Source organism: Leptinotarsa decemlineata, unplaced genomic scaffold (genome assembly GCF_025532065.1).
Source record: "Leptinotarsa decemlineata unplaced genomic scaffold, Ldec_3_MD MMD2_tig00001719_RagTag_RagTag, whole genome shotgun sequence".
Classification (NCBI taxonomy): domain Eukaryota; kingdom Metazoa; phylum Arthropoda; class Insecta; order Coleoptera; family Chrysomelidae; genus Leptinotarsa; species Leptinotarsa decemlineata.
The window spans coordinates 11,455,200-11,481,915 of record NW_027412569.1 but is presented as its reverse complement, the minus strand read 5'-3'; the positions used below and the strand labels follow the sequence as shown (position 1 = coordinate 11,481,915).

At 35.5% G+C, this 26,716-nt stretch overlaps 2 protein-coding genes across 8 annotated transcripts in view; one reads left to right on the top strand and one right to left on the bottom strand.

Annotated features, from left to right (window-relative positions):
• The window catches only part of Tcmet (methoprene-tolerant), a 153,904-nt gene extending 133,299 nt beyond the window's left edge, over positions 1-20,605 (top strand). For all 7 annotated transcript variants that reach the window (XM_023171595.2, XM_074176512.1, XM_023171589.2 and 4 more), the window contains 5 exons: positions 707-988; positions 3,144-3,375; positions 4,127-4,353; positions 7,614-7,967; positions 13,984-20,605. In XM_023171595.2, the coding sequence (XP_023027363.1) occupies positions 707-988; positions 3,144-3,375; positions 4,127-4,353; positions 7,614-7,967; positions 13,984-14,043 (1,155 nt within the window). In that variant the 3' untranslated portion in view covers positions 14,044-20,605. The remainder of the gene's footprint in view (positions 1-706; positions 989-3,143; positions 3,376-4,126; positions 4,354-7,613; positions 7,968-13,983) is intronic.
• A 431-nt stretch (positions 20,606-21,036) lies between these two features.
• On the bottom strand, positions 21,037-23,381 carry LOC111515343 (heat shock protein 68). The gene has a single exon (XM_023171572.2). The coding sequence runs from the start codon at positions 23,137-23,139 to the stop codon at positions 21,181-21,183; it is 1,959 nt and encodes a 652-aa protein (XP_023027340.2). The 5' UTR covers positions 23,140-23,381; the 3' UTR covers positions 21,037-21,180.
• Between the last annotated feature and the right edge of the window lie 3,335 nt (positions 23,382-26,716).

The window sequence follows — 26,716 nt, the reverse complement described above, 5'->3', positions numbered from 1 at the left end:
TTGAAACTACAAATCTAAATGTTGAGAAAATACATCCGGCTCGAAGGACCATGAACGATTTTGAAGCGGTGTATGAAATAAGGACGCAGGTTCACCAGTGAGATTAGTTTTGATCTCAAACTTTGCGTAAAAGTACGAATAAAAAATCAATTGCAAGATGAATAAGGCAACTCACCTTGTTTGATGTAGTATAGCAGAATGAGGTATTGTAGGAGTAAAAGTTCCTTGTTAGTCAAGGAAAAATCGCACATGTAACTTCGTGGGTTCGCACCACGACGAAATTGTATTGCAGTTTTTACACCCGATCACGACGAAGAACTTTTTCTGTCTCTCTGCTCCTCTCCTTGAATATATTTTGGAACGACCAATTCGAGGAAATATAAAAAAGGACAGGATCGGCATGAGTAGATTTGAATAGTAGGAATAAGTAGTAGGATTTCGTCAAAGTAATGTTCTTGAGAACAACAATTTAAATTATTTGCCCGCATCAATTGTAAATGCAACCTACACCATATTTTCAAGTAAGAAACAAAAATAATAAAAAAAAAAGAAATAAAAATGTTATGTTTGGTAATGAACCAGAGGCATATGTAAATGTTGAACAGATTTGGAAATCTGAATAAATACAGGCGTTTTTTAAATCACCTACAATTCAATCATTCATTGCCGATTTTGTCACGTGTCATTAATTCGATCTCATTTCCAGACTGATCTCATGGGCCAATCCATTTTCAACATCACCTCTCCCGAAGACCACGAACGGTTAAGGACTTATTTGCAGTGTGAGGGTGACGTGGATCGAGAGTGGAAGAAATACTTCAGCGTGAGACTGAAGAGGGCCGGCCCTCGTTCGGAATCGGCCGTTTACGAGCCGGTTCGCATGATGGGGATGCACAAGCCGGCAGGTTACCCCGAACTGAACCACAACTCACCGTCGTCAAGCAGTAGTAGCAGTTCATCGTCGACGTCGAGTGGTTTGAATAATAGTGTAAGTGTTTTAGCTTTTATATTGTTACTTTTACCCGTGGATTTAAAAATAACCGATCACACTGTACAATAATTACACTCAACCTTATTTCACTGTTAATACAACCAAAAACTAAATTTTAACTAGTATTAGAATGTCTATCGCCTTATTAGATCACTCCGTGCCGCACTGTCACTTAAACTTGACTATATGGATGTGCTCGTGGGTAGCGTTTATATATGGCAATCGAAGTGCCTAGAAAGCGGTAGAGAATTCGCCGGAATTCCATCGAAGCCGGTAGCATTGTTCTCGAAGGGACGCGACGTCTAGAACGGTCGCGAGCGCACTTCGAGTTGAGCACGTCACAAATGATTTATGACGACCAGCGGCGGCCGGTGTTTTTTTGTAGGGGATGGTTTACGACAGTATTGATCCCAAATGCAAGCTTCGTCAAGTTTGTGAAAGAAACATGATTCGAATATATTGTCAAAGGTATGTTCAAGGGGATATAAAAAACTGAAAGTTTTCAGCCTACGAAATGTTAAGATACGTATAATTTTGCAGGTCTTTCTTTGATAAGCAATATTATTATATATGACAAATGATATATTTTTTCTTTGTGAAAAACGTCTTGAAATTCACAGTTACTTTTTAGGTTGAACTACACACGATAAAGATTCCATTACAATTCTTATTTTTCTCTGGCCGTGGAAAGTTGCAATCCCAAAAAATATCGAAGAAAACCCCGATTTTCTCCACAAGAAAATGCCCTTTATTCAATATTAAAAAATTCAATAGATGAAATTTTCAGTATACAATAATTTAAAATGGCAATTGACATATTGATTGTTTAAAATATATTATTTTCCCTACGAACTCAATATGTGATGCATATTACTCATTAATTGAGTACCTCTGTTATAACCTACAGTGGTGTTATAATATAAGGGCTAATGTAATCAATTATTTTTAGTTTAATGTATTAGTTTGAAAATGTCCTTATATGATAAAGTGGTGAAAAACATAGAAAGAAAAATAATATATTGAGTTGTAAATGATACAGGTGATATATCAAAATATTTTATAAAATGTGACATATCATATATACACCCATGTATCAAAAATGATGAATACATAAAAAAAGCGATTTATTTCCAACAGGAGTACCCAGTTACATGAAATGCTATTATTACAGAGTATATATGAAATAAATATTAAAAATAATGAAATACAGAAATGTATAAAAGTAAATGCTAAAACAAAGTATATATAAAATATTCGTATACGTAGAATTTCAAAAGAGGAATGAACAATGAAGCATATAACAGAAATAGTTACAAATCATGCAATGTAGCAGTACTGACACAAATGTTATTTACAGTAATATTAGAAGTGATCGTGGATACATGATACCAAGGCATTCAGAGAGTCGAAATGAATATCGCAATGTTCACAGATTTCATTGAAGCTACTGCACATACAATTCAATGGTGATCGTACCATAACATTTGTGCGTGATGCTTCGCAATTGAATTTCAGATTGTGTCGAACTTCACTTCTTGGTACTAAGAAATTGATCTCGGGTAAAAGAACCGTACTGTCAATATTGTTGTTCAGTAATTTATGCAGGAATTTTATACCAAGGATAACTCTCCCATTTTCCAAAGATGTCATGTCAAATCGTGTCAACAAAATATTATAATCGATGCCTCTCGTGGGGTATTGTCCATTAACTTTTAGACAAAGTAGGCACGCTCTCAATTGATGTTTTTTGGTAGTCGTAAACTGGATTCCATAACACAGAGCCATACTCTTACTTAGATCTGGCATACGCAAAATGATGCAATTTTAAGGTGGCAATACTTTTGAAGTTTTTGCCATTTCTGTAAATGAATCCAAGCATCATATTTGCATCAACAGTCATATTCCTTATATGTGTTGTAGTATGTAGTTGTAGACGATTATTATTACACCAAAGTTTGATTACATCTAATTCATGTTGTACTACACTTTGGCAGTCAGTAATGTCGTCGATTTTATAACATAGTTTCAGGGTGTCTGCAAATAGTAGGCTAGGAATATTCAAAAACGTTGCCAAGATATGGAGCTACAAAAACAAACGACATTAGAACGGAGAAATCTTCTAAAACAACCTAATAACCTGGTGGTTTTTCAGATAATGGTGTTGTTCGTGAAGATTTGTCAACCAGAGCCTTTGGTGGAGTTGTTGATAGAAGCTTCCAAAGAGGAATACATGACGAGGCACCTTATAGACGGTCGCATAATAGGTTGCGACCAAAGAATATCAACGGTGGCGGGATATATGATAGACGAGGTTACAGGGGACTCGGCGTTCAAATACATGCATCGGGATGATGTACGCTGGGTTATCATTGCCTTGAGACAGAGTAAGTGTGTCGCACAAAAGCAAATTTGGTCAAAAATTTATTTTTCACGATGGGGTGTTTATTAAACATGCGGCAAAAAAGTAAGGGACCATTCCTTTGACTCCAAGGATCATCAGAAGACAAAATATTCTTAAAATAGTTCAAGGAGTAGTCCGTTAAATTTTTTGCGTATGTTTAATAAACACCCTGTTTATTAAAATATCTGACAATATAAAAAAATTCAATTCTATGAAATTCAAAACACAACTGAAAGAATACATCTTGAACTAGATGTAATGTTTCTTGGGATTAATAAATTCATTATTATATTACAAAACTGACTCAGCAGTCTAGACGAAACGTCCGGTACTTCAGACTCCATTGGACCACACACCCACGACCACGGCACAGATTTCATTTTTGAGATGAATATTTTCACTTTAATGAAATCTGAAAACGAATTTTATCGTTGGCACCCTTGTTTTTTTTATCTACCTCCCCTTATAGCTCACCTACAAACTCCCTATAAAACCTCGTTTTCAAATTTCAAATGTATCAGTTAGTTTCATACTTGAAAATGGGATAAAACCCGAAACCGGTCATAAAAATAAAGTAACTAGTGGAAATTAGGCAAAAGTATTTTCATTCATTTCATTAAAGTGATCATAAATTTCCACAAAATAAACAAGTCATCAATTACACATACTTTATATTTTCAGTTGATTGTCTTTCTCTCAGTATTGTTTTTCACGTCAGCTATTTCTTCCAACAGTGTATGATAGAGGTGAAAGCAGAGGATCTTCGTGCTATCGACTGCAGTCTAGGAATGGACAATTCATATTCCTGAAGACGTACGGTTTCTTAGAAATAGACGAGCAAGGTACTGTCGAAAGTTTTGTGTGTGTAAATACATTGGTGACCCAAAGAGAGGGCATGCAGCTGATTGACGATATGAAAAAGAAATATTCGGCGATTATCAACAGCCCAACTGAAGAGGAGGTGAGTCGATATTTTGAATTTCCAAAAATTTTGGAAAATAATGTATTTTTTATGTTCAATAAATTCGATACCGTTTGTATGATAAGAACTGTCTTGCTCCTCAAAATAGCCATTGACTGCCGACATCACTTTCTAATATTTGGAGAATCTTTGACCACTGAGCCATTTTTGCAAGTTTGGGAACAGAAACTAATCCGTGGGGGCTGAATCTGCCGAATAGGGTGCATGAGGTAGCAATTCAAACAGTTAGCAGTTAATTTTGGTTACTGCGATAATAGATTTGTGAGCTGGTGCATTGTCTTTATGAAATAACACTCCTTTCTTGGTCAACTATGGCTGTTTTTGCTTAATTTCTTTACTCAAACGTTGCAATAAGTTCCCACAATACTTGTCGTTGATAGTTTTTCCTTTTTTAAGATAGTCAATGAAAATTATCCAACGCGCATCCTAAAAAACCAGTGCCATGACCTTGCTTGCAGATAAAACAGTCTTCGCCTTGTTTGGGGCCGGTTCTCTCTTTTGAGTCCACTGTTTTGATTATTCATTTGTTCCAAGGTTATGAAACGACGTAAGAATTCTGCTTTGTTGCTAAACACTCAATTGAAACATCTCCACGACACTGTTTTTGCTCGAGTATGAGCAAAGGCGGCATCCATCTTGCGCACAGCTTTCTCATGCCCAAATTTTTAAATAATACACGATGTGCCGCACATTTTGGAAATGCCTACTAAGTCTACTAGCTCGCACACATTCTGTCGACAATCATTTAGTACCTCTTCGTAGATTTTCTTAACCGTTTTCGGAGTCGTCACCTCAATTGGTCGACCACTGCGATGCTCGTCTTGTGTGTGGGCGCACGTGTATATGTTACACATGTACACATGAAGGAGTATGCTAAACCCACTCTTTACCGTGTATGCAAATTCCAATGTCATTACTCCCTTCCTCTCCACTACCACTCACTGACTAGATGAGCCCAAAAATTGCTCATTGGAGAAACTTTTTGGTGTGCGCCTCGCCCGTCTCAAGGTCAAACAATTGTTATGACGTCACACACACACCCAATGTCTCAGAAAATGAAAATATTCCTATGAATATACATATTTTCAGCTATGCACTAGACATATCGTTCAAAGTTGAAACTAATTATGTACCTGAACGACATATCGTTCAAGATCACCCTAAATACACCACTTGTCATTTAATACTCATTAATGACGTCATAGTGGTAGGGGAGGCTTAGAACCGGCTCAAATATCTTACTGCGATCTCGTTCAAACTCTGCTACCCAATATTTTATTGCTGTTGTGAACGAAGGAGCAGACTCACCCAGAGTACAGTTCAGCTTTTATATTGGTTGAGCTGAGGCCTTTCAGATACCACATAACGATGACCAATTTTCTCCATTTCCACAACTTCGCCGAAAACGTTCGCTATTGATGGCTGCCAAATGAATACTAAACTACCGGCATCTCTAGGACAGGCTGGGTAATTCTGGGACCACCTCCGTAAATGGGAAATATATCATAAGATGTCTTGTTACTTTGAAGAAAGACACACACACTACTAATAGAAGTTCTAAGTTTAGGTCATCTGCGTCACTCATGTTTGGTATCTGTTAAGAGCTGGTAGTGAATAATTTTGCGGAATTTATCAACCATGTTGATGTTGATATTTGATCCACTTGAAATTCATTTGCATTCAGCTAACTAATTTGCGTTTCTGCTTACGTCACAACAAGTCTAGCAGATCTCAATAATCCGTGATTTCAAATTATGCATAAATTCCGCTTTGTTCTTGACTAATTCGATAAAGAAAAAAAGCTTGAATCTTTCGTGTACTTAATTGAAAATAAGGTTGAGTCAGTTTGGCTTCCAGTTAAAAAAACACCTACGTTCCTATCTTTATTTGTTATACAATGTACAATGTTTATTGAAATATCAATAAAAAAAAAACAGTAATCAGCAGCGGTGTTATGTGACTTTACTAAAGTCTTTGACTAAGTAGACCATCGCGGAATACTGCTGAAAAAATTCTAGTACTATGGCATTCGCGGAATAAACAAAGGCGTACCACAAGGTTCAATGCTGGGACCGGTACTTTTCTTGTTATACACTAACGATTTAACATCTATTGATATAGAAGGAAAATTTACCCAATTCGTCGATGATATCACGATATTATGACTTGAAAACTTGATGTGATCTTCATTTAATGTTTCCAAAATAAACTTAATGTCATTCCACTGCTTTATTGACAGCATACCATTAACATTAAAGGACGCAGACAAGGTGATTCAAAACAGACCTAGTTCCAAATTTTTATGGGTAATAATTGACAAACTCAATTTCGCCGATCACATTGTAACCCTCAATAAAAAACTATCTACAGGGTGTTTCGCAGTGAGAATACCGTATAAGGAACTTAGTTTGTTTGTCCCTGAATCGTCTCATTTCTCACTCGTTGATTCTCAGTCAAGGCATGGAATTTCTTCCTGGGGAGTAATCGCAATCGAAACCTTTTGATAGATCGCAAAAAACTGCCGCTGCTATTTCACGATTATTTAAATTGAGATACACGTTTTCCAGTAGATGAAACATAGCATCTTCCGTGTTTTTCAAACTCTGAAACCCATACTGACTGCTACTAATAATATTATACTTTTCCACAAACAGCATAATTCTTTGTTCAACAAGTTTTTCTATGATTTTAGCAAGGGTAGGTAGCATAGAAATAGGCCTAAAGTTGGCAGAGATTTAAGTAATCCTACTCAAGGTGGTTGTTTCACACCCCTGTCGCGAAAAAAGACTGTGAAATGCTTATCTGTGTTCACGTTCAAAAAATTAGAAATGTTCCAATCATATAAATCATTAGTATCACCTTGGAGAATACGGCTGTTGGAACATCTTTTGAACGGTAAAGCAAGCCAAGATCATCTGTGAAGAGAATATTTACACTGATTGATAAGAACCTCATTCAAGTTGAATAGCAGAGGTCCACAGTGTAATTACTGTGGGACACCTCGATGATCAGAAATTCCATCTGTTTTGTAATCGTTGAGTCTGACTCCGACTTCTCATGGGCCAAGAAGCCCACCACCAATTCCCAAAGACCCCAGTTTATCGATTAGAATTTTATGATTACTCCGTGGAATGCTTCGCAACAATCTATGCAAAATGCAAACACAATAAACTTGTGTGCCATTTTTCAAGGTACCCAACAAGAAATGTTGGTAGGTCAATATTTATTTTTATTTATAGGAAGCTTTGGTGCCATCAAGCAACGGATCCATCGATTTGGTAGAGGACCCCGAACAAGTCGACCAGGCCGTCGCGCAGCTGATGAGCAACCTGCCGTCCCCCGGCTCCGAATATTGCTCAACCCCCAGCCCGCAGGTCCATTACGAGAACCAAGACTGTACCACTTCCTTGACTGATAACTCTCCGAACCGACACCAGGTCAAATTCAAGACTGTCGCTCCGAAAAGGCCCAACTGCACGGATACTCAATTCAACGGCTTCAACAAGCGGAAGAAAACGACGCCGCCCCCGCTGATGTCGCCCGTCCACAGGGCCATCGCGCAAATGTCCCCCGTTAGTCCGCTGAACGTAAAGGTGGGTTGTTAGACGGTTTTGCTCGGGATGACATGTGAGTTGTTTGTTGGACGGGAAAATACCCGGAATGTTCTCGTAGTTCCACGATGAGTTTTTACTGACGTCATAAACGATAAAATTTTCGGAATAAAATGCACTGAATGATATTCTTTCGTTTGAAGGTGGTTGACAATGTTTCGTGGTGAATTTCATTAGTTCGGAGTTCCATTGTATAATCATATATATAAAAATGAATGTTTGTTGGTTGGTGGGTTGGTTGGTTGGTTGGTTGGTTGGTTGGTTGGTTGGTTGGTAAGTGATAAACTTCTACATTGCTCAACCGATCGTGATGAAACTTGACATGTATAAGTAATTTTTCATAGAGAATGTTTTTAGGTTATCAATTTTTCTGTAACTCGCCACTAGATGGCGCTGTAGAACAATTTTTTTGAAAGCACTGTTCTATAACGCTGCGCACGCCTAAGTTCGTTTATTCTGAGTCTGTCGAAACATTGGAACTGCAGCGATACAGCAACATAGTACTAGTATGATATAAATTGATTTGAAATCCCTGAAAGGATCGATACAATTGAAAATTTAAATGAATAGCTGAAAATAACATTTATATTAAGCAGAAAAAACCCTTAAAAGAAATTATAATGAAGTAAAATACAAGCAAAAAACTGAAAGTTGAACAAATAAAAAAAAGAAAGGAAGTAAGAATTAAAAGATTTCAAGCCAAATAACCTACTTCACGACGTTTCGATTGTTAGTATCCACAATCGTCTTTGAATGATGACTGGACTACTTCCTCCGAGAGATGATTATTTCTAGGTCATTCGAGTGCTTTCACCTATCCCCTCTTCATTCTCTCCACTTCATGGGTTCAGTGGTAGATGACCGTTTGGCGTGAGCTGACCGTTCGACTAGAGTTGACCGTTTGGTTGGAGTTGGTCGTTTGGCGAGAGTTGACCGTTTGGTTGGAGTTGACCGTTTGGCTGGAATTGACTGCTTGGCGGGAGCTGATCGCTTGGCGGGAGCTGACCGTTTGACTAGAGTTGACCGTTTAGTTGGAGTTGGTCGTTTGGCGAGAGTTGACCGTTTGGCTGGAATTGACTGCTTGGCGGGAGCTGATCGCTAAGTGGGAGCTGATCGCTAGGCGGGAGCTGATCGCTTGGCGGGAGCTGATCGCTTGGCGGGAGCTGATCGCTTGGCGGGAGCAGGTCGCTTGGCGGGAGTTGACCGTTTGGCGGTAGTTACTTTCAACTATTCATTTTAATTTTCAATTGTATTAGTTTTTTTAGGGATTCCGAATCATTTTATATAATATTGGACAATGGAAGTCCGAACTAATGAAATTCAATGATATTCCCATTCTTATTTTTCCTATCCTCAAAACACTTCTCAAACTCAATCTTCGGAACGGTCTAGCTGTTCAAGTGATGCGCTTTTGATAGTATCTATGCCTGTGAGACGACGGCCCGTCAAGCTCCTCTTTATTTTTGAAAATAAAAAGTCACATGGAGCCATGTCTGGCAAATATGGAGGCTGGGGCATCGTACAGTATTTTTTGGCCAAATCATCACGAACAGGCGACAAGTGTGAGCAGGTGCATTATAGTGGTGCAAAAGCCACAAATCCGCACGGTTTTTTCGGATTGTTTCGCGCAAACGGCATTGAACTTGTAGGTGGTATTCCTTTTCGCCTTTCGATCTCGTGGTAAGAATTCATGATGCACTATGCCATTAAAATCCACAGTGCCACAGCGCCCACAACTTTTACTTTTTCCGATGTCGTATCCTTAGTCCCACATTTCTTTACCTGTTATAGCACGTGACTCTTGTTGAAAATTTAATAACTCTGAAACAAATTGTCATTAGGTAGTAGTTCATAATCATTTCCCTCACTTTTTCCTTGTTTTCATCTGTTGTGGATGTGGTGGGTCGCCCAAGACGTTTATCATCCATTTTGCTTACATAAACGGTTATTTTACTCATAGCAAACTGGCCGTACGCCTTTGTTAACATTTCACACACTTTGCTACACTTTATTTCATTCTCTACGCAGAGTTTAGTACAAATTCTTTGATCCATCGTTATAACAAACGAAATTTGCTGAGCTCTCAGAAGCACTGCTAACCTAAGTGGCTGCCACAAACAAAGTAACTAATGAATCCAGCTGAAAATGTTATCATACATACTTCAAGGGAAGTATGTCGTCCTCTTTTTATTCAACTCGGCATTATGCCACTTCCAACACTGTATGTCTATAAAGTGTTACTGGAGATCCATGAAAGTGTTGTCAAATTAAAAAGACATGGTGAAAATCAAGCATATGAAACGAGGTCCGCAAGTCTATTGAACCAGTCTAGACATAATCTGACTGTCAGTCAAAGAAATTCACTGAACTTAAATCTTTATAATTATATTCATTAACCTGTGGAGTAACTCAACCTCACTAAATTTAAATTTATCATCAAAAGCTTTCTCCTCCAACACTGTTTCTATAATATAGAGGAATATATTGAAATGGCAGGATCTTTAACTTACGAAAGGCCTCATTAAAACAGCATACCTACATTTCAGTTTTAGCGACATATTTCAAAGATTTTATATTTATGATTTTATTTATACTTATACAGGGCTTTTCATGATGAGCGTTAATTAGCCGTTTCTGGCAAACTATTCAACGGATCAACCTGAAAATTCCACAGTATGCATAAGTCAATATGACCTACACGGCTAAAATATTTTAGACGAAGCGGCGTTGTCGCTTCTACTATAAAGGAGCGGCTTCTTTGATTTTTCAAATGGAACACCCCGTATATAATATCATATTATGATTCATTATCACTTTGTCAACAAATTCATCTACTATTTTCCTATACCTATCTATTATCGTTTAGAAGATATAAATTAATTTCGATATTTTTTTTACCAAACATGAACTTTTATAAATGCTGATAATCTTGAACTCTCTTGCACTAAAGCGATCAAATTTGAAATGGAGTGGAGTGATACTATGAGGATCTTCACTCCGAGTCACATTTTCATTTGCGTCATACAGGGTCATCAAAAAATGCAGATACTTTGATCTCATGAAAAAATGAGTGAAACTCATTTTTTTCAAATGTATATTTCAACATTTTTGAGCTATACATCCAATTTTAGATCAACTTTGTTCAGATAATACTATTTCTATTTTGAACCGTTTTCGAGATAAACTGTTTCAAACGGAAATTGATATGGTTTCCTTGTTCATCACTCATTTTTGTAATTAGTCACAGGTAGACAATTATTAAAATACTCCTCAACCATCGAATGAAACTCCTCTTCAAACAATAGTTTTATTAACGCTGAAACACGAATTGAAAATAATAAACCCATGAATTAATGAGTTAATTTAATCGTCAGTGTATTTCAGAATATTTTCAAACACATCTCCACCTCTATTTAAACAAACATGTAATCTCTTCAAAAGATTGTCATGTTTAGCGCTTCTGATCAAGTCTGGAGTCAAACTATTGAAAGCAGTTGCATCTCTCGATTTCATAGCTTCCATTGTTGTTATTGGAGTAGAGTAAAATGTTCAATCACCTTCCTCAAGCTATAAGAACCATAAATGACCTTAGAGCTCTTAAGAAAGAGTTGAAAGACTTGCTCTCTGGGAGACCTTATTATAGCTTAGCAGAATTCTATGATGATAATTTTAATTGAGAAGACTAACTGTAATATCTACGGTATTTTATTGATTTCATTCATTCAATTTAGTTTAAATTGATTTATTTACATTTTGTTGACCATGTTCTTATATCCTGAACGTTTGTTATTATTTACATGTCTCTTTTCAGTTCATGTTATAACCTACTTTTAGTGATTTTACTTTTGTGATTTCATGTATATGTTATTTATATTTCGCACAAAGCTTTGTCAATAAGAATTTATTCTTCAGACAATAAAGTATATTAAAAAAAAAAAAAAAAAAAAAAAGAATAAACCATTTTTTAATGAAACCCCACACGAAATAATCTAATGGATTGCCATCTGGTGTTTTAGGAGGCCAACGAAAAGGTCCATTATTACCAATCCATCTGTCTTCGAAGATTTCGGTTAAAGCTTCGCTGACTGAATGAGAATTATGGGGTGGAGCACCATCCATTTGGTACCATACACGTTCCCTTCCTGGTCTATTATTTAAAATCATTTGAATTCCATTCCTCAGTAAATCTTCATATTTTGATGCATTCAAATTATCATCATAAAACTCGATATAAAAAATTGACTCATTCTTTATGGCACAAAATACATTGAATTGCCATCTTTCTTGAAAACCCCTTTGACGGACAACATGGTGATTTTCTGGCGCCCAATAATGACTGTAGTGTCTATTGAAAACTCCATTTTTTGTGAACTTGGCCTCATCTGTCCATATGGTATTGTCAAGGAAATGTTCATCCTATTGATTCTTGACAAGAAACTATTCAAAGAATTCCACTCTACGAGGTAAATCAGTCTCTTTCAAATGTTGGACACAGTAGAACTTATAGGGATGCCATTTATGCTTATTAAGAATTCGACAAATTGTCACGTAGGGTATACCTAGCTTCCTTCCAGCCTCGTGCAGAGAAGCATTTGGAAATGCATGAAAGTATCCCAAAACTGTTATACCATTGTCATCATCATCCACTTTAGTCTTCTTACGAATGATTTTTGGACGGAAGGTTCCATTCAACCTACAGTTTTTTAGTAGTCGATTTATCACATTATTATTCGGCTTCGGAAGTTGTGGATATCTTTCATGAAATACTCGGCATGTTCTACTTGCAATTCTATTGCACTCACCATAAATTATTAATAAATTCAAGAAATCACAAGCTATCACAATCAGTCAAAACCACCAACGAAAGTCTGACGTTAAATAATTGGTTTATTTATTTTTCCAAAGCACACTATTGAAAAATATTAATGTGTACTGTTGTACGTTAGAGACCAATACCTCAATGTATACAAATTGTAACTTTTTCTAAGGTATGTACATACCAATTTCGAATTGACTGATCTGAGACAGTTGAAAAACTGGATCAAAAAGAAATATTACTAAGTATAAAAAAAAATGTTGAATATCCAAAATAAGTGATGAATTCAAAAAAACTAGCAAGAAAACCACGTCAGTTTCCGTTTGAAACAGTTTATCTCGAAAACGGTTCAAAATAGAAATAGTATCATCTGAACAAAGTTAATCTAAAATTGGATGTAGAGCTCAAAAATGTTGAAATATACAGGGTCTTCCATTTGAAAAAATTGAGTTCCACTCATTTTTTCATGAGATTAAAGTATCTGCATTTTTTGAAGACCCTGCATGAGGCAAATGAAAATATGACTCGGAGTGAAGATCCTCATAGTATCACTCCACTCCATTTCAAATTTGATCGTTTTAGTGCAAGAGGGTTCAAGATTATCAGCATTTATAAAAGTTCATGTTTGGAAAAAAAATATCGAAATTAATTTATATCTTCTAAACGGTGAAAGATAGGTATAGGGAAATAGTATATGAATTTGTTGACAAAGTGATAATGAATCATAATATGATATTATATACGGGGTGTTATATTTGAAAAATCAAAGAAGCCGCTACTTTATAATAGAAGCGACAACGCCGCTTCGTCTGAAATATTTTAGGCGTGTAGGTCATATTGACTTATGCATACTGTGGAATTTTCAAGTTGATCCGTTGAATAGTTTGTCAGAAATGGCTAATTAACGCTCATCATGAAAAGCCCTGTATTCTTTACTTATATTTCATAGTAGATGAATTTTATCTCTGATCAGGGATTTCTTTATTTGTGACTTGCCATAAACGTACAACTGTGTGTAAAATGGTCAAATAAAGTACTCTACTCTTCTCTACATACTGTCTTTCTTTACAATCCGTTATTGATAGGTATGATAGGTAGTCACTGCGCAAGTCCACTTGCCGGTATACAGCACAACAGAAAGGTGTTACAACACCAATAACATTCATCTGTAATCAATTGCAGGTCAATCACCCGGAAGGCATCAGCGTGACAGCATTCAAAAATCTGAAAACTCAAACGTGAAGGCGACTCCGCTAACAGTGTGAGTTGATGATGACATTCAACGCATCGGGATGGAAAACAGTCCAACAACCAGAAAGGGATCTCATCAGGCACAGTCAGGACCCAAGAAAAGGATAAATACTACACGAGGAATACCGGTTGAATTTTCAACATCCGACGATCAGAACTTTCACCCCAGTACTTGCTAGCAGGGTCCACAACCCGGCAGAAAATTGTAGGGTTGTAGTGTTGACACCAAGTAATTTTATCTGTTAGTTCATTCTACAGAATATCAATTCTTTCGAGAGGTTATTTTGGACCGAAAGCACAAAACTGCTTTCTAAACGGAAGTGGCATAACTACAAGTGTTGAAAAATAGCTTGAAGTAAATTGAGACTAAAGGATTCAAAGATTATTTTTTTATTCCACCGCAAGATGTCTAATGACCTTTTCATTTACTTCATTCTTGCCTAATGAATATCAAATCTATACTAAATTTCTAGAATTTCCATATCTGTTATGGAATTATTTTCAACGTTCAACACTGGAGGTGTTGGTAAGCAGTCGTTATCAATAAAATCTTCTTATAAACAAATTTTATCCAATTATGTTTATTCTGAACCTGGTTGTTGGCAGATACCTGCTTGTAAGCAGGTATCTTTTTGGACTACTTGTAAGCAGGTATCTTTTTGGACTGTTTGTAAGCAGGTATCTTTTTGGACTACTTGTAAGCAGATATTATCAATCTTAGCAGATATAATAAACCGCGGTTGCTTTTAAGCAAATATTTACGATATCATTTGCTTTTTGTCTACTACAAACAGAGGTAACCAAATATTATCAATTTCATCTGCTTCAAGGTGATAGCAGTGACATCTGCTTGTTAAAATATGTCCTCTTTCTTCGATATCTACTTGTAAGCGGACATTATCGTCCGCTCCTTTCAACAGTGCGTATCTACTTCTAAGCAAATGTTATCAACAACGTCAGCTTGTAAGCAGATATTATCTTCGACATCAAATTCAAACAGATGTAACCAGACGTTATCAACACGATCTTTTTCCTGCCTACTTGTAAGCAGATCTCAATCTCATCTGCTCGTGAGCAGACATTGTAAATCACATTCAAGCAGATGTTAATCACTGATTTATAAAGTCTGTTCATAAACATAAGCAGACGTTATAAATCAGTTTATAAATTGATTACAGTCTGCTTACAATCAGACGTGATTCAATTCTGCTTACATATGCTCAAAGTAGATGTGATTTATTCATCAATTCATAAAATAATTTGCAACATCTGCTGAAAGAGTATTTATACTCAATAACGAATCAATTCATAAATCGATTGCAGTCTGCTTACAATCAGACGTGATTTAATTCTGCTTATATATGCTCTAAGTAGAGGTGATTCATTTATCAATTCTTAAAATGATTTGTAACATCTGCTGAAAGACAATATATAATTGATAACAACTGCTCACAAATAATTTCGTAAATTGATTACAATCAATCAATCAATCAAATATACTTTATTGTCTGATATACTACAGTCTGCTTACAATCAGACGTGATTTAATTCTGCCTACATATGCTCAAAGTAGATGTGATTTATTTATCAATTCATAAAATGATTTGTAACATCTGCTGAAAGAGTATATATAATTGATAACAACTGCTTACAAATCAATTCATAAATCAATTATAGTTTGCTTACAATCAGACGTGATTTAATTCTGCTTACATATGCTCAAAGTAGATGTGATTTATTCATCATTTCATAAAATGATTTCTAACATCTCTGAAGGAGTATATATAATTGATAAGAACTGCTTACAAATCAATTCATGAATCGATTACAGTCTGCTTACAATCAGAAGTGATTCAATTCTGCTTATATAAGCTCAAAGTAGAGGTGATTTATTTATCAATTTATAAATTCATTTGTATGGTCTACTCAAAAAGTATAATTGATAACAACTGCTTACAATTAGACGTGATTGAAGTCTGCTTACATCTGCTTAAATAGTTCTGATTGATAACATCTGCTTATTGCTACGTATGTTGAAAGTCTATGTAATCATAAGCATATATGATCGATAACAATTGCTTACAAACAGACATGATTAATAGATCTTCTTACAAGAGAATGTGATTAATAATATTACTATTTGCTAACAAGCAGGCCATGTTGATATTATTTGCTCACATTAGCACATGATTGTACTTTCAGCTGACGTGAATACTTGTAAGCGAACATGATGACATCTGCTTACAAGCTGACGTGGTTTATAACAGCTGCTCAGAAATAAATGTGATTGAATATCTGTGTTAACAAGAAGCCAGGATGATCACGTATGCTTACAAGGAGTAAAACACTGGGCATCTGGTCACAAACAGACTTAATTAATGATGCCTGCTATCGAACAGACTAGAATATCTGTCTGCAAGCAGACATGATTAATGAATCTGCTTACATGAGAATGTGATCGATAATGTCAGCTTACAAGCAGATATGATTGACGTCTGCTTAGATATCATGGCTAGCTGTTAACAAGCATTCTACTTACACAAAGGTATGATTGCACTTGCAGCTACTATCAAACAGACTAGAATAATATCTGTCTACAAGCAGACATGATAAATGAATATGCTTACATGAGAATGTGATCTATAATGTCAGCTTACAAGCAGATATGATTGACGTCTGCTTAGATATCATGGCTAGCTGTTAACAAGCATTCTATTTACACAAAGGTATGATTGCACTTGCAGCTACTATCAAACAAACTAGAATAATATATGTCTGCAAGCAGACATGATTAATGAATCTGCTTACATGAGAATGTGATCGATGTCAGCTTACAAGCAGATATGATTGACGTTTGCTTAGACATCATGGCTAGCTATTAACAAGCATTCTACTTACACAAAGGTATGATTGCACTTGCAGATACTATCAAACAGAGTAGAATAATGTCTGTTTGCAAGCAGATGTGATTAATGAGAATGTGATAGATAATGTCAGCTCACAAGCAGATATGATTGACGTCTGCTCAAATATCCTGGATATCTGTTAACAAGCATTTTACTTACACAAAGGTATGATTGAACTTGTAGCCAACATGAATACTTGATAGGGAACACGATGACATCTGCTTACAAGCAGACGTGGTTGATAATATTTGTTCAGAAGCAGATGAAATATCTGCTTACAAGAAGTAAGGAAACGGTACAACTTACAAGCAGTCTGCTTGTAAGGAGACATCTGCTAGATGAAAAAATGTAGATATTCTAAATAATGTCCAAGGTGCTTTAGGCATCAGCAAAGAACACATATGCACATATGAGCAGATAGTTGAAATTTCAGCATTGAAAAAGTACAGTACTTTTGGACCAAGGTTTTTAGACATCTTTTGTTGCGTTTTTTTACATAGGTTTTTTTTCGATGGTATCAATGTATCGTATCGGTATTCCCCACCTATGAAATCATTGAGAGTTGTACAGTAATCATCATATACATACAATGTAACAGAAAACATCGAATTTCGTGAATCACCTTTTCACAAAAAGCCGTATTTGCTGTTCCCGATATTTTTCTTGCAGAAACAATTTGAAATGTCAATATATCAGCACGACCAACTGATTAAAAATTCGAGTAATGTGTAATATTCAAAGAGACTGATTGATTAAGGCCATACTTAAGGATGTAACGTCTCCCACACACAAAGACTTGACTAGGAATTTTTAAAGAAATATATATGTGTGGACGGTGTTGATTCAGTGTTATATATTCAAAAATATATACAATACATGAAAACCTGATTAATGTTAAGGTAAAATTCGTCTTATTTTATGATTGCAATTAGGATAAAGACTTGTACAGATTTTTTAATATTCTCGTAACATTTAATACATTCTAGGAAATAATTATAGTGAATCTGTGATGAAAATTGTTTATGTTAATTTTAAGGGTCTGTTTTGTACAAAAATAATACAGAAATTTCGTACTCGGGAACTTGTAATATTTCTGGTTTCATGCACAAGGTGGTCACTTCTAAAAAGTTATTCGGGAACTTTTGTTTCGGTAAAAAAAGGAGATTCAATATCGACAAAACTCGAAATTTCGGGCTTAATTCCGAAATTTCACTCGACATTATGACTTTGAACTCGAAATTCTGTCTTTTTAATCTTCAATCGCGAAATTCTTACTTTTTAACTCAAAATCACGACTTTAAATTCGAAATTTCGATTTTTTAACCCAAAATTACGACTTTAATCTCGTAATTTCTGAATTACGACCTAAATCTCGAAGTTTCGCCCTCAAATTTCAACTTTTTAACTCGAAATTACGACTACAAACTCGGATTTTGACTTTTTAACTCGGAATCACAACTTGAAACTCGAAATTACTTATTTTCAACTCAAAACTACGGCATTAATCTCGAAATTTCGACTTTTCAACTTGAAATTCTCACTTGAAATTTAAAATTACGATTTTGATCTCGATCTAACTTTTTAACTGAAAACTACGACTTTAAATTTGAAATTTCGACTTTTCAACTCAAAATTACGACTTCAATCTCGAAATTTCGACTTTTTAACTTGAAATTCTCCCTTGAAATTTAAAATTCCGCCTTTTCAACTAGATATTACGACTTAAATCTCGAAATTTCGACTTTTCAACTCGAAATTAAGACTTAAATCTCGAAATTTCGACTTTTCAACTCGAAATTAAGACTTAAGTCTCGAAATTTCGACTTTTCAACTCGAAATTAAGACTTAAATCTCGAAATTTCGACTTTTTAACTTGAAATTCTCCCTTGAAATTTAAAATTCCGCCTTTTCAACTAGATATTACGACTTAAATCTCGAAATTTAGACTTTTCAACTCGAAATTAAGACTTAAATCTCGAAATTTCGACTTTTCAACTCGAAATTAAGACTCAAATCTCGAAATTTCGACTTTTCAACTCGAAATTACGAGTTTAATCCCGATATTTCGACTTTTCAACTCGAAATTACAACTTTAATCTCAAAATTTTGACATTTGAACTGAATATTATGATTTTAATCTCGAAATTTCAACTTTCAACTCGAAATTACTACCTTAATTTCGACATTTCAACTCAATATTACGACTTTAATCTTGAAATTTCGACTTTTCAACTCAAAATTACAACTTTCATTTCAAAGTTTCGACTTTTCAACTCAAAATTTCGACTTCAATCTCGAAATTTCGACATTTTAACTCAATATCACGACTTAAATCTTGAAATTTCAACTATTTAACCCAATATTACGACTATAATCTTGAAATTTCGACTTTTCAACTTGAAATTACGGGTTTATTCTCTAAATTTCGACATTTTAACTCAATATTACGACTTTAATCTCGAAATTTCGACTTCTTAACTTGAAATTTCGTCTTTAATCTTAAAATTTTGGCATTTCAACTCAATATTTCGACTTTATTCTTCAAATTTGGACATTTTAACTCAATGTTACGACTTGAAATTTCGCTTTTTTAACTCGATATTACTTTTATTTCGAAATTTCGACTTTTCAACTCAAAACTACGACTTTAATCTCGAAATTTCGACATTTCAACTCAATATTACGACTTTAATCTTGAAATTTTGACATTTTAACTCAACATTACGACTTAAATCTCGACTTCTTGACTCAAAATTACCACTTTGAATGTAAAATTTCGACCTTTTAACACGAAATTACAATTTCAAACAGAAATTAAAAAAATCTATGTAGACGAGTCATTGAAGAGTTGAATCAATATTGAGTTTCCTGTTCCTGATACTGGCCATCAGAAACGTAACTCATGTCACTACTTTTTGAGGGTTTCAACAATTTTGAAAATCTATGATAGATACAAACTCTCTATTTCACTATTTTTCTTTCAGATTCGTTTTTTATGATGTGTTTGCAATGTTCAAGATTATTCCCAGTGCATAAATATTAGTGTAGTCAAATTATATCATGCAAAAAACTTACTAATCATAAAAAACTTATCTACACGAGATGGTAAAGTTTAATTCTAGTTTATGAATGAATAAGTTCAATTCAACATTATAGAAAAAAAAATGTTCCTATGTCAAAACTAGTATTGACCACACTAATTTTACTTGGAGAAATTCAAAGCTTATGATTGATTTAGTTCAAAGTCGAAAGAGGGTCATAAACTAATCCTTTTGATTTTTATTTTCAACTGAAAAAAAAAATGGATCATACAAGTTCAGATATCAGCTGAAACCACAAATATTGCAACCTTTACACAATCTTATCATTGTGCAAGGTACACCATGAATGTTTAAAATTATTTATGTTAATGTATCTATCTGTTAGAACAGCAGAATATGTACCCCTGTAATGGAATGTACTACTTTTACAACAACATATTGAATAAAAACTGTCTCCTCTGACTCGTGGATGGGCGATATTTTGAAATTCTGTTATATTTTTAGAGGAGCTCGAGTACCAATTTACGAGGACGAAAGGGCAGTTTTTATTGAATATTCACTACATTTTATTTATATTGATTACAATAAAAACTAGATATAAATGAGGATTTTTGTTTGACTTGTGATCCCAGTTTGAAAAGAGGGAATATTAAATACTTCGATTACAGCAGGATTCCTACCAATGAAATTTTCAGTTGACTTTAATATAAATTGATTTCGAGAGAAAACTTCTTTCTTATATTTTGACACAGAGAAAGAACTCAATAGATGATTATTCTGTTGACTACTAATTTCAAAAACTTCAGATTTCTCTACTGGATTTTTGGTTCATGAAATAGTTAAGTTTGTTCCTTTGAAAAATAATTGATATTATTGAGAGCTGATGTAAATGTATTTAAAAAAAATGTTCTTTCTACTTCTTTTGAACCAGCAATTTCAAAGAAATACTTCTCGATTATCTCATTTACCAACGTTTCAATGTTTGATAGAGAGTATGCTAACATATTGTAGCAAGGATAAGAAAAAGTAAACAAGAATTATAAAAAATTACATTTATTATAGAACATACACAATAACATGTAACAAAAAATAAATCAGTCTTTGTGTAAATAAATAATGAGGAACTTTCTATTCGAAAATACTGTAAAAATTGAGTACTTATTGTATAAAAGTTTTTAAATTTAATCAACTTCTTCAATAGTTGGTCCAGATCTTCCAGTTCCGAATCCGCCTGCTTGCTGTCCACAACTACCAGGCATTCCATTGGACGCATTTCCTCCATACTGGTTGTTGTTTTGTTGGCCCCCACTATAAAGTTTGGCCATGATGGGGCTGCACATCGATGTTAACTGCTTCTGCTTGTCTTCGTATTCTTCTTTCTCTGCCAAAGAGTTGCTATCCAGCCATTTCAGGCAACTTTCACATTCCCTTTCAATAGTAGACTTGTCTTCCGAAGACAATTTGTCTCCACAATCCTGAACAGCTTGTTTGAGTTGGAAGACGTAACCTTCCAACTGATTTCTAGCTGAGAGTCTCTGTCGTTGGCGTTCATCTTCCTCCTTATATTTCTCAGCTTCTGCCAGCATTCTATCAATGTCTTTCTGTGACAGTCGACCCTTATCATTTTTAATAACTATGTTGCGGGAGTTGCCTGAACTGGTGTCTTTGGCAGATACATTTAGGATTCCATTAACGTCCAGATCGAAAGTTACCTCAATTTTTGGAACCCCACGAGGTGCGGGTGGAATTCCAGTCAAGTCGAAGGTTCCAAGAAGGTTGTTGTCTTTCGTCATGGCTCTTTCACCTTCAAATACTTGTATAGTTACTGCGGGTTGATTGTCTGCATAGGTGGTGAAGGTCTGCGATTGCTTGCATGGAATCCTGGCGTTGCGTTCAATGATTTTCGTCATGACTCCTCCTGCTGTTTCAATGCCAAGAGATAGCGGAGTGACATCTACAAGCAAGACATCCTGGATCTTCGAGTCTGTTTCACCGCTAAGAACAGCTGCTTGGACTGCGGCCCCATAGGCTACAGCTTCGTCAGGATTAATGGACAGATTCAACGATTTGCCATTGAAGTAGTTCTGTAGAAGTTGTTGGATCTTTGGTATTCTGGTGGACCCTCCGACAAGGACTACATCATGAATCTGTCCCTTGTCCATTTTGGCGTCGTTCAAAGCTTTCTCAACTGGCTGCAGCGTCCCTCTGAACAGATCAGAACAGAGTTCCTCAAACCTGGCTCTGCTGATTTTGGTGTAGAAATCAATGCCTTCGAAAAGAGCATCAATTTCGATGGTTGCTTCTGTACTTGAAGAGAGTGTACGTTTGGCTCTCTCGGCTGCTGTCCTCAACCTGCGCAGAGACCTAGGATTGCTTCGGAGGTCCTTTCTGTATTTTCTCTTGAACTCATCTGCTAGATGATTGACTAGACGGTTATCAAAGTCTTCTCCACCAAGATGTGTGTCTCCTGCTGTAGCCCTCACTTCGAATAGAGATCCTTCATCGATGGTCAATATGGAAACATCAAAAGTGCCACCACCCAAGTCGAAGATGAGCACATTTCGTTCACCTTTCAAGTTCTTGTCGAGTCCGTATGCTAGAGCAGCTGCTGTTGGTTCGTTTATAATCCTCAAAACGTTTAAGCCAGCAATAGCACCTGCATCCTTCGTGGCTTGCCTCTGGGAGTCGTTGAAGTAAGCTGGCACTGTTATAACGGCATCTCTGATCGAACTTCCCAAATACGCCTCTGCAGTTTCCTTCATTTTAGTCAACACCATAGAACTGATTTCCTCTGGAGAGAAAGTTTTTCTCTCTCCCTTGTGTTCCACCTGAATTTTCGGTTTTCCACAGTCATTAACCACTTTGAAAGGCCAGTGTTTGATGTCCTGTTGGATTTTCGAGTCGTCGAATTTACGGCCTATCAAACGTTTGGCATCGAAGACGGTGTTGCTCGGGTTCATCGCCACCTGGTTTTTGGCAGCATCTCCGAGGAGACGCTCCGTGTCTGTGAAGGCAACATAGCTGGGTGTCGTTCTGTTACCTTGGTCGTTGGCGATGATCTCCACTTTTCCATGCTGCCACACTCCCACACAGGAGTATGTCGTTCCCAAGTCAATACCAACTGCTGGAGCTTTAACCATTTTTATTTCACTCGTTGAACTTTTCACTGAATAATACTTCAAACTGTATTTCACTTGAAATAGTCACTTGACAATAAAGTAATCGCTTGTACTAACTTCGCACTTGCTTCTTCTTCGATCGCTTTATTTGAATTCACTGAAGTCCCGCTCATTCCGCCTGCTTATATATGAATGGCAAAATCGACCCGAACTTTCTCGAAGTTTCTCCGAACAATGTGGAACGAGGAACCCACCGTAAAACATACAACATGCGTTCTAGACGTTATCTCTAGAATTTTCATTCGGTCGTTCCTCAACTGCACAGAGGCACTTCGAACTGTTCTGTAAGTAATCTTGGGGGGGGGGGGGGGGGACTTTTTCACAGAAGATTTCCCGTATTGATAAATAATCGCTTAATCGCTTGGATTGCGGAGGTTTGAACAGGTTTTAGAATCAGATCACAACGAGAACCACAATGTTTTATAAATAAAAGCTGTATAATGTACGAACAAATTAATACATTCTCTGAATCTGTAATTTAATATTGTACTCGTATTTAATTTATAGTTTTGTTGGAAGCTTGACGAGCTTCAACAAAGTATGTACTATTTAATTTGTGAATACGTTTCACAGATACTTCATTTAAACAATTACTGTTTTCAAGCTCGAATTATTAAGGGTGAGCCAGATGATGACAGTTGTGACTCACATCAATAAGTTCTGGGATTATTTACAAGCGAAACGCTTTCACTTCAACCTTGTCGGCTCCTTACAAACGACAACCCTCAGAAATAGAAACGTGTGCGAGCTGAGAATTAACCAGATTTCACCTTTTAACGTACGCTCTTAGCAAGGATTGAACGAAGTGCAATTTTTTTTTAAATCAGTACTCTTTTTAAATAGACTATATTAATTTTTGAAAAATATATTACAGTATATATTGTAACAATAAGTGTAACAAGTTCAATTTATGTTCTTTTTTAGTTTTTGATCATGATTTCTAGAACAAAATCTGATTCACACGATGAATCATTTGATAACAATCGACGAGAGCAACAATGTATTAATAAGTCCGTCAATTGTTGTCAATAGAACAAGTAATTTAGATTTTATTAACTTAGCATAGTCTGAATGAACTTGTGAACCCAGTCTGTAAATCTACAAGAGTTTTAGGAAGAGGTTTTACTTTCTTAAAATCACTATATTGTCCTCAAAAATAACTAGTAAATTATCATAAAACGGCATGCAGGAGTAATAAGCACAATTTTATGGAACTAAACTATATCCATCCAACGAACAAAGTAACCCAAACAAAGATAGATACGTGATCAAAGCATGATCACCATGCACAGTCGCATGTATTGGTTGAAATAAAGAAGCTCCTCATGCCGGCCAATCAGACTCATCTGCAATTGGCTGATGGAATTTATGTTACAATGTCGAAGTGGTCAGTTACGTTGTAACGCCTGTTGTGTTTACATATACGGTATTTCAAAGTTTAAAATTTTCAAAATGTAAAGTACTGATACGGCTGAAGAAACTGCTAATTTGTGTCCCTACACTCCACCTAAAAAATAATTCTACACCCAGGCGCATATTATTAAAAACAATATCAGTCGTTCTTTAGTGCGACTCTGTATAAGCAGCCTTGTCTGGGAGATCACATGCACTATGCATGATAATGTTATGGAGCACTCCCTTGTTTAGATGGACAAATTATATGATGAGATACTTTTTAATTAGATACATGTCTTGTGCTATATTTCAAAAGCCTCAAAATATTGTTTGTTGTTTTGTTTATATGCTTGTGAACAGTTGAATTAATTTAATTCCCTCACACGTCCTTATTGAATCGTTTCTAATCTCTAACGATCTCAGAGACTAGTCATCTGTGCAATTGAGTCGTACCCTCACATTTATTGATTTATTCTGAATTATATGCAAACCGAACTCCGGCTCGAGAATATTCGGGAGATTTTACAGTCAGGTAAATCAACCGACGTACTGAGAATTGTCTAGAATTTACGGATATGAATAGTTTAATTTCAAGTTACCATTAGCGTTCTAATAATTACTAATTTTCAGTAACGTCACTAAATACTATAAACACGTGTATGAAAACCTACTTTCGGAAAAACTGTGTACTTATTATTGATTATTCACGTATTTGATTGGTGGATTTGAAATCTCTGGGGTTAAATGAGATTATATATAAATCCATCATCTGATGATGCTATCTTGGCTAACGAAACACACTTAGAGAGACAGTGTTTTCGTTCCGGTGTGAGAAGTGTTTTCTTTAGATACAGGAAAATCAGTCATATCACAAAAACATTGAAATACAAAGTGAAAACCTTAAAAAAAATATTATAAGGTTCTCTTATACCTAGTAACAGAGATTTCATACCCTGAGTTGAAAATATTTTAATTCTTTGTTTTTCCTCAGAATTTTCCCGTTTATGATTATCATATATTGATGCAAGAGTAAGGAATCAAAATGGTTTTTCCCAAAACATTTTCAATATTCGACACTCTCAATATTGAAAATTTTGTGAGATATGTCTAAAGACTACCTACTTTTAAAGCAATCTTCAGAAATATGTCAATCAATAGAAATCTTAGGCACTTAAAAAGAAATGAAATAATATTTTGTAAAGACAGCAGTTGACGTATTTTGTAAAATCATTCGAATACGTCTAAGGAAGTTATTGGTATAGCAAATAAGAAGCATGAAAACTGTTAACAGTAACAAAAAAGGTCCAATTACATACAATCCACTGTTCACCTTTTCATGAATCATTCTGTTAAAATTAAGGGGCATTTTCACGAGAAAAATTTCCCGCAAATTTCTACTTGAAATTAATGTGTGTACCCACCGTACCCAATAAAGGTCAAGTTAAGGGTTGAAAATTAGTGTACTTCATTCGAAATGAACATATAGAACAAAAAATAATTCTGAAATTGTAGCATACACCATATAGAACAAAAATAATTCTGGAATAAGTACTTCTTTAAAAAAATCCACTACTTTTTCGTTTCCCCCGTATTCCAGACACAGAGTAATAAACGTATTTTGTGTTCCAAGTTTATCTCGAACATTCCCGATGTCACCATTTGAGCAAGCGATCAATAATGTTATTTGAAGTGAGGGCAACGCTCAATTGCTCTAATGATTGTCCTCGATAGGAAAGCATCCAGAAGGAAAAAAAAATTTCCGATATAAGAAATATGTCATCAATATTGCGAGTAGCTCAGTTACAGTTTTCCAAAATATAAATCAAAAGTTATCAGTTACTGTCAAAGAGAAAACAAAGCCTAGTGTGAATGCTTGGTAGCAACTCGTTTTAACATATTCTTTTGATGTGTGAAACCTATTTTTAGGGTTTTAAAGTCCACCGATTCAAATCCAATGTGTATAGCTACTTTAGCACAGGCACCGCTCTGAGAGCGCCTTAAGGATTTTCCTGTAGTGCTTGTGTTTTGTCTTTAAAAAATACAATCGTTAACCAATAAAACTGAAGAAGCTACTATGTGGTGAAATAACGTTTTGAATAACGTTCTGAATGTAAAAATTTGTTCGTTATTATCCATGAGAGTG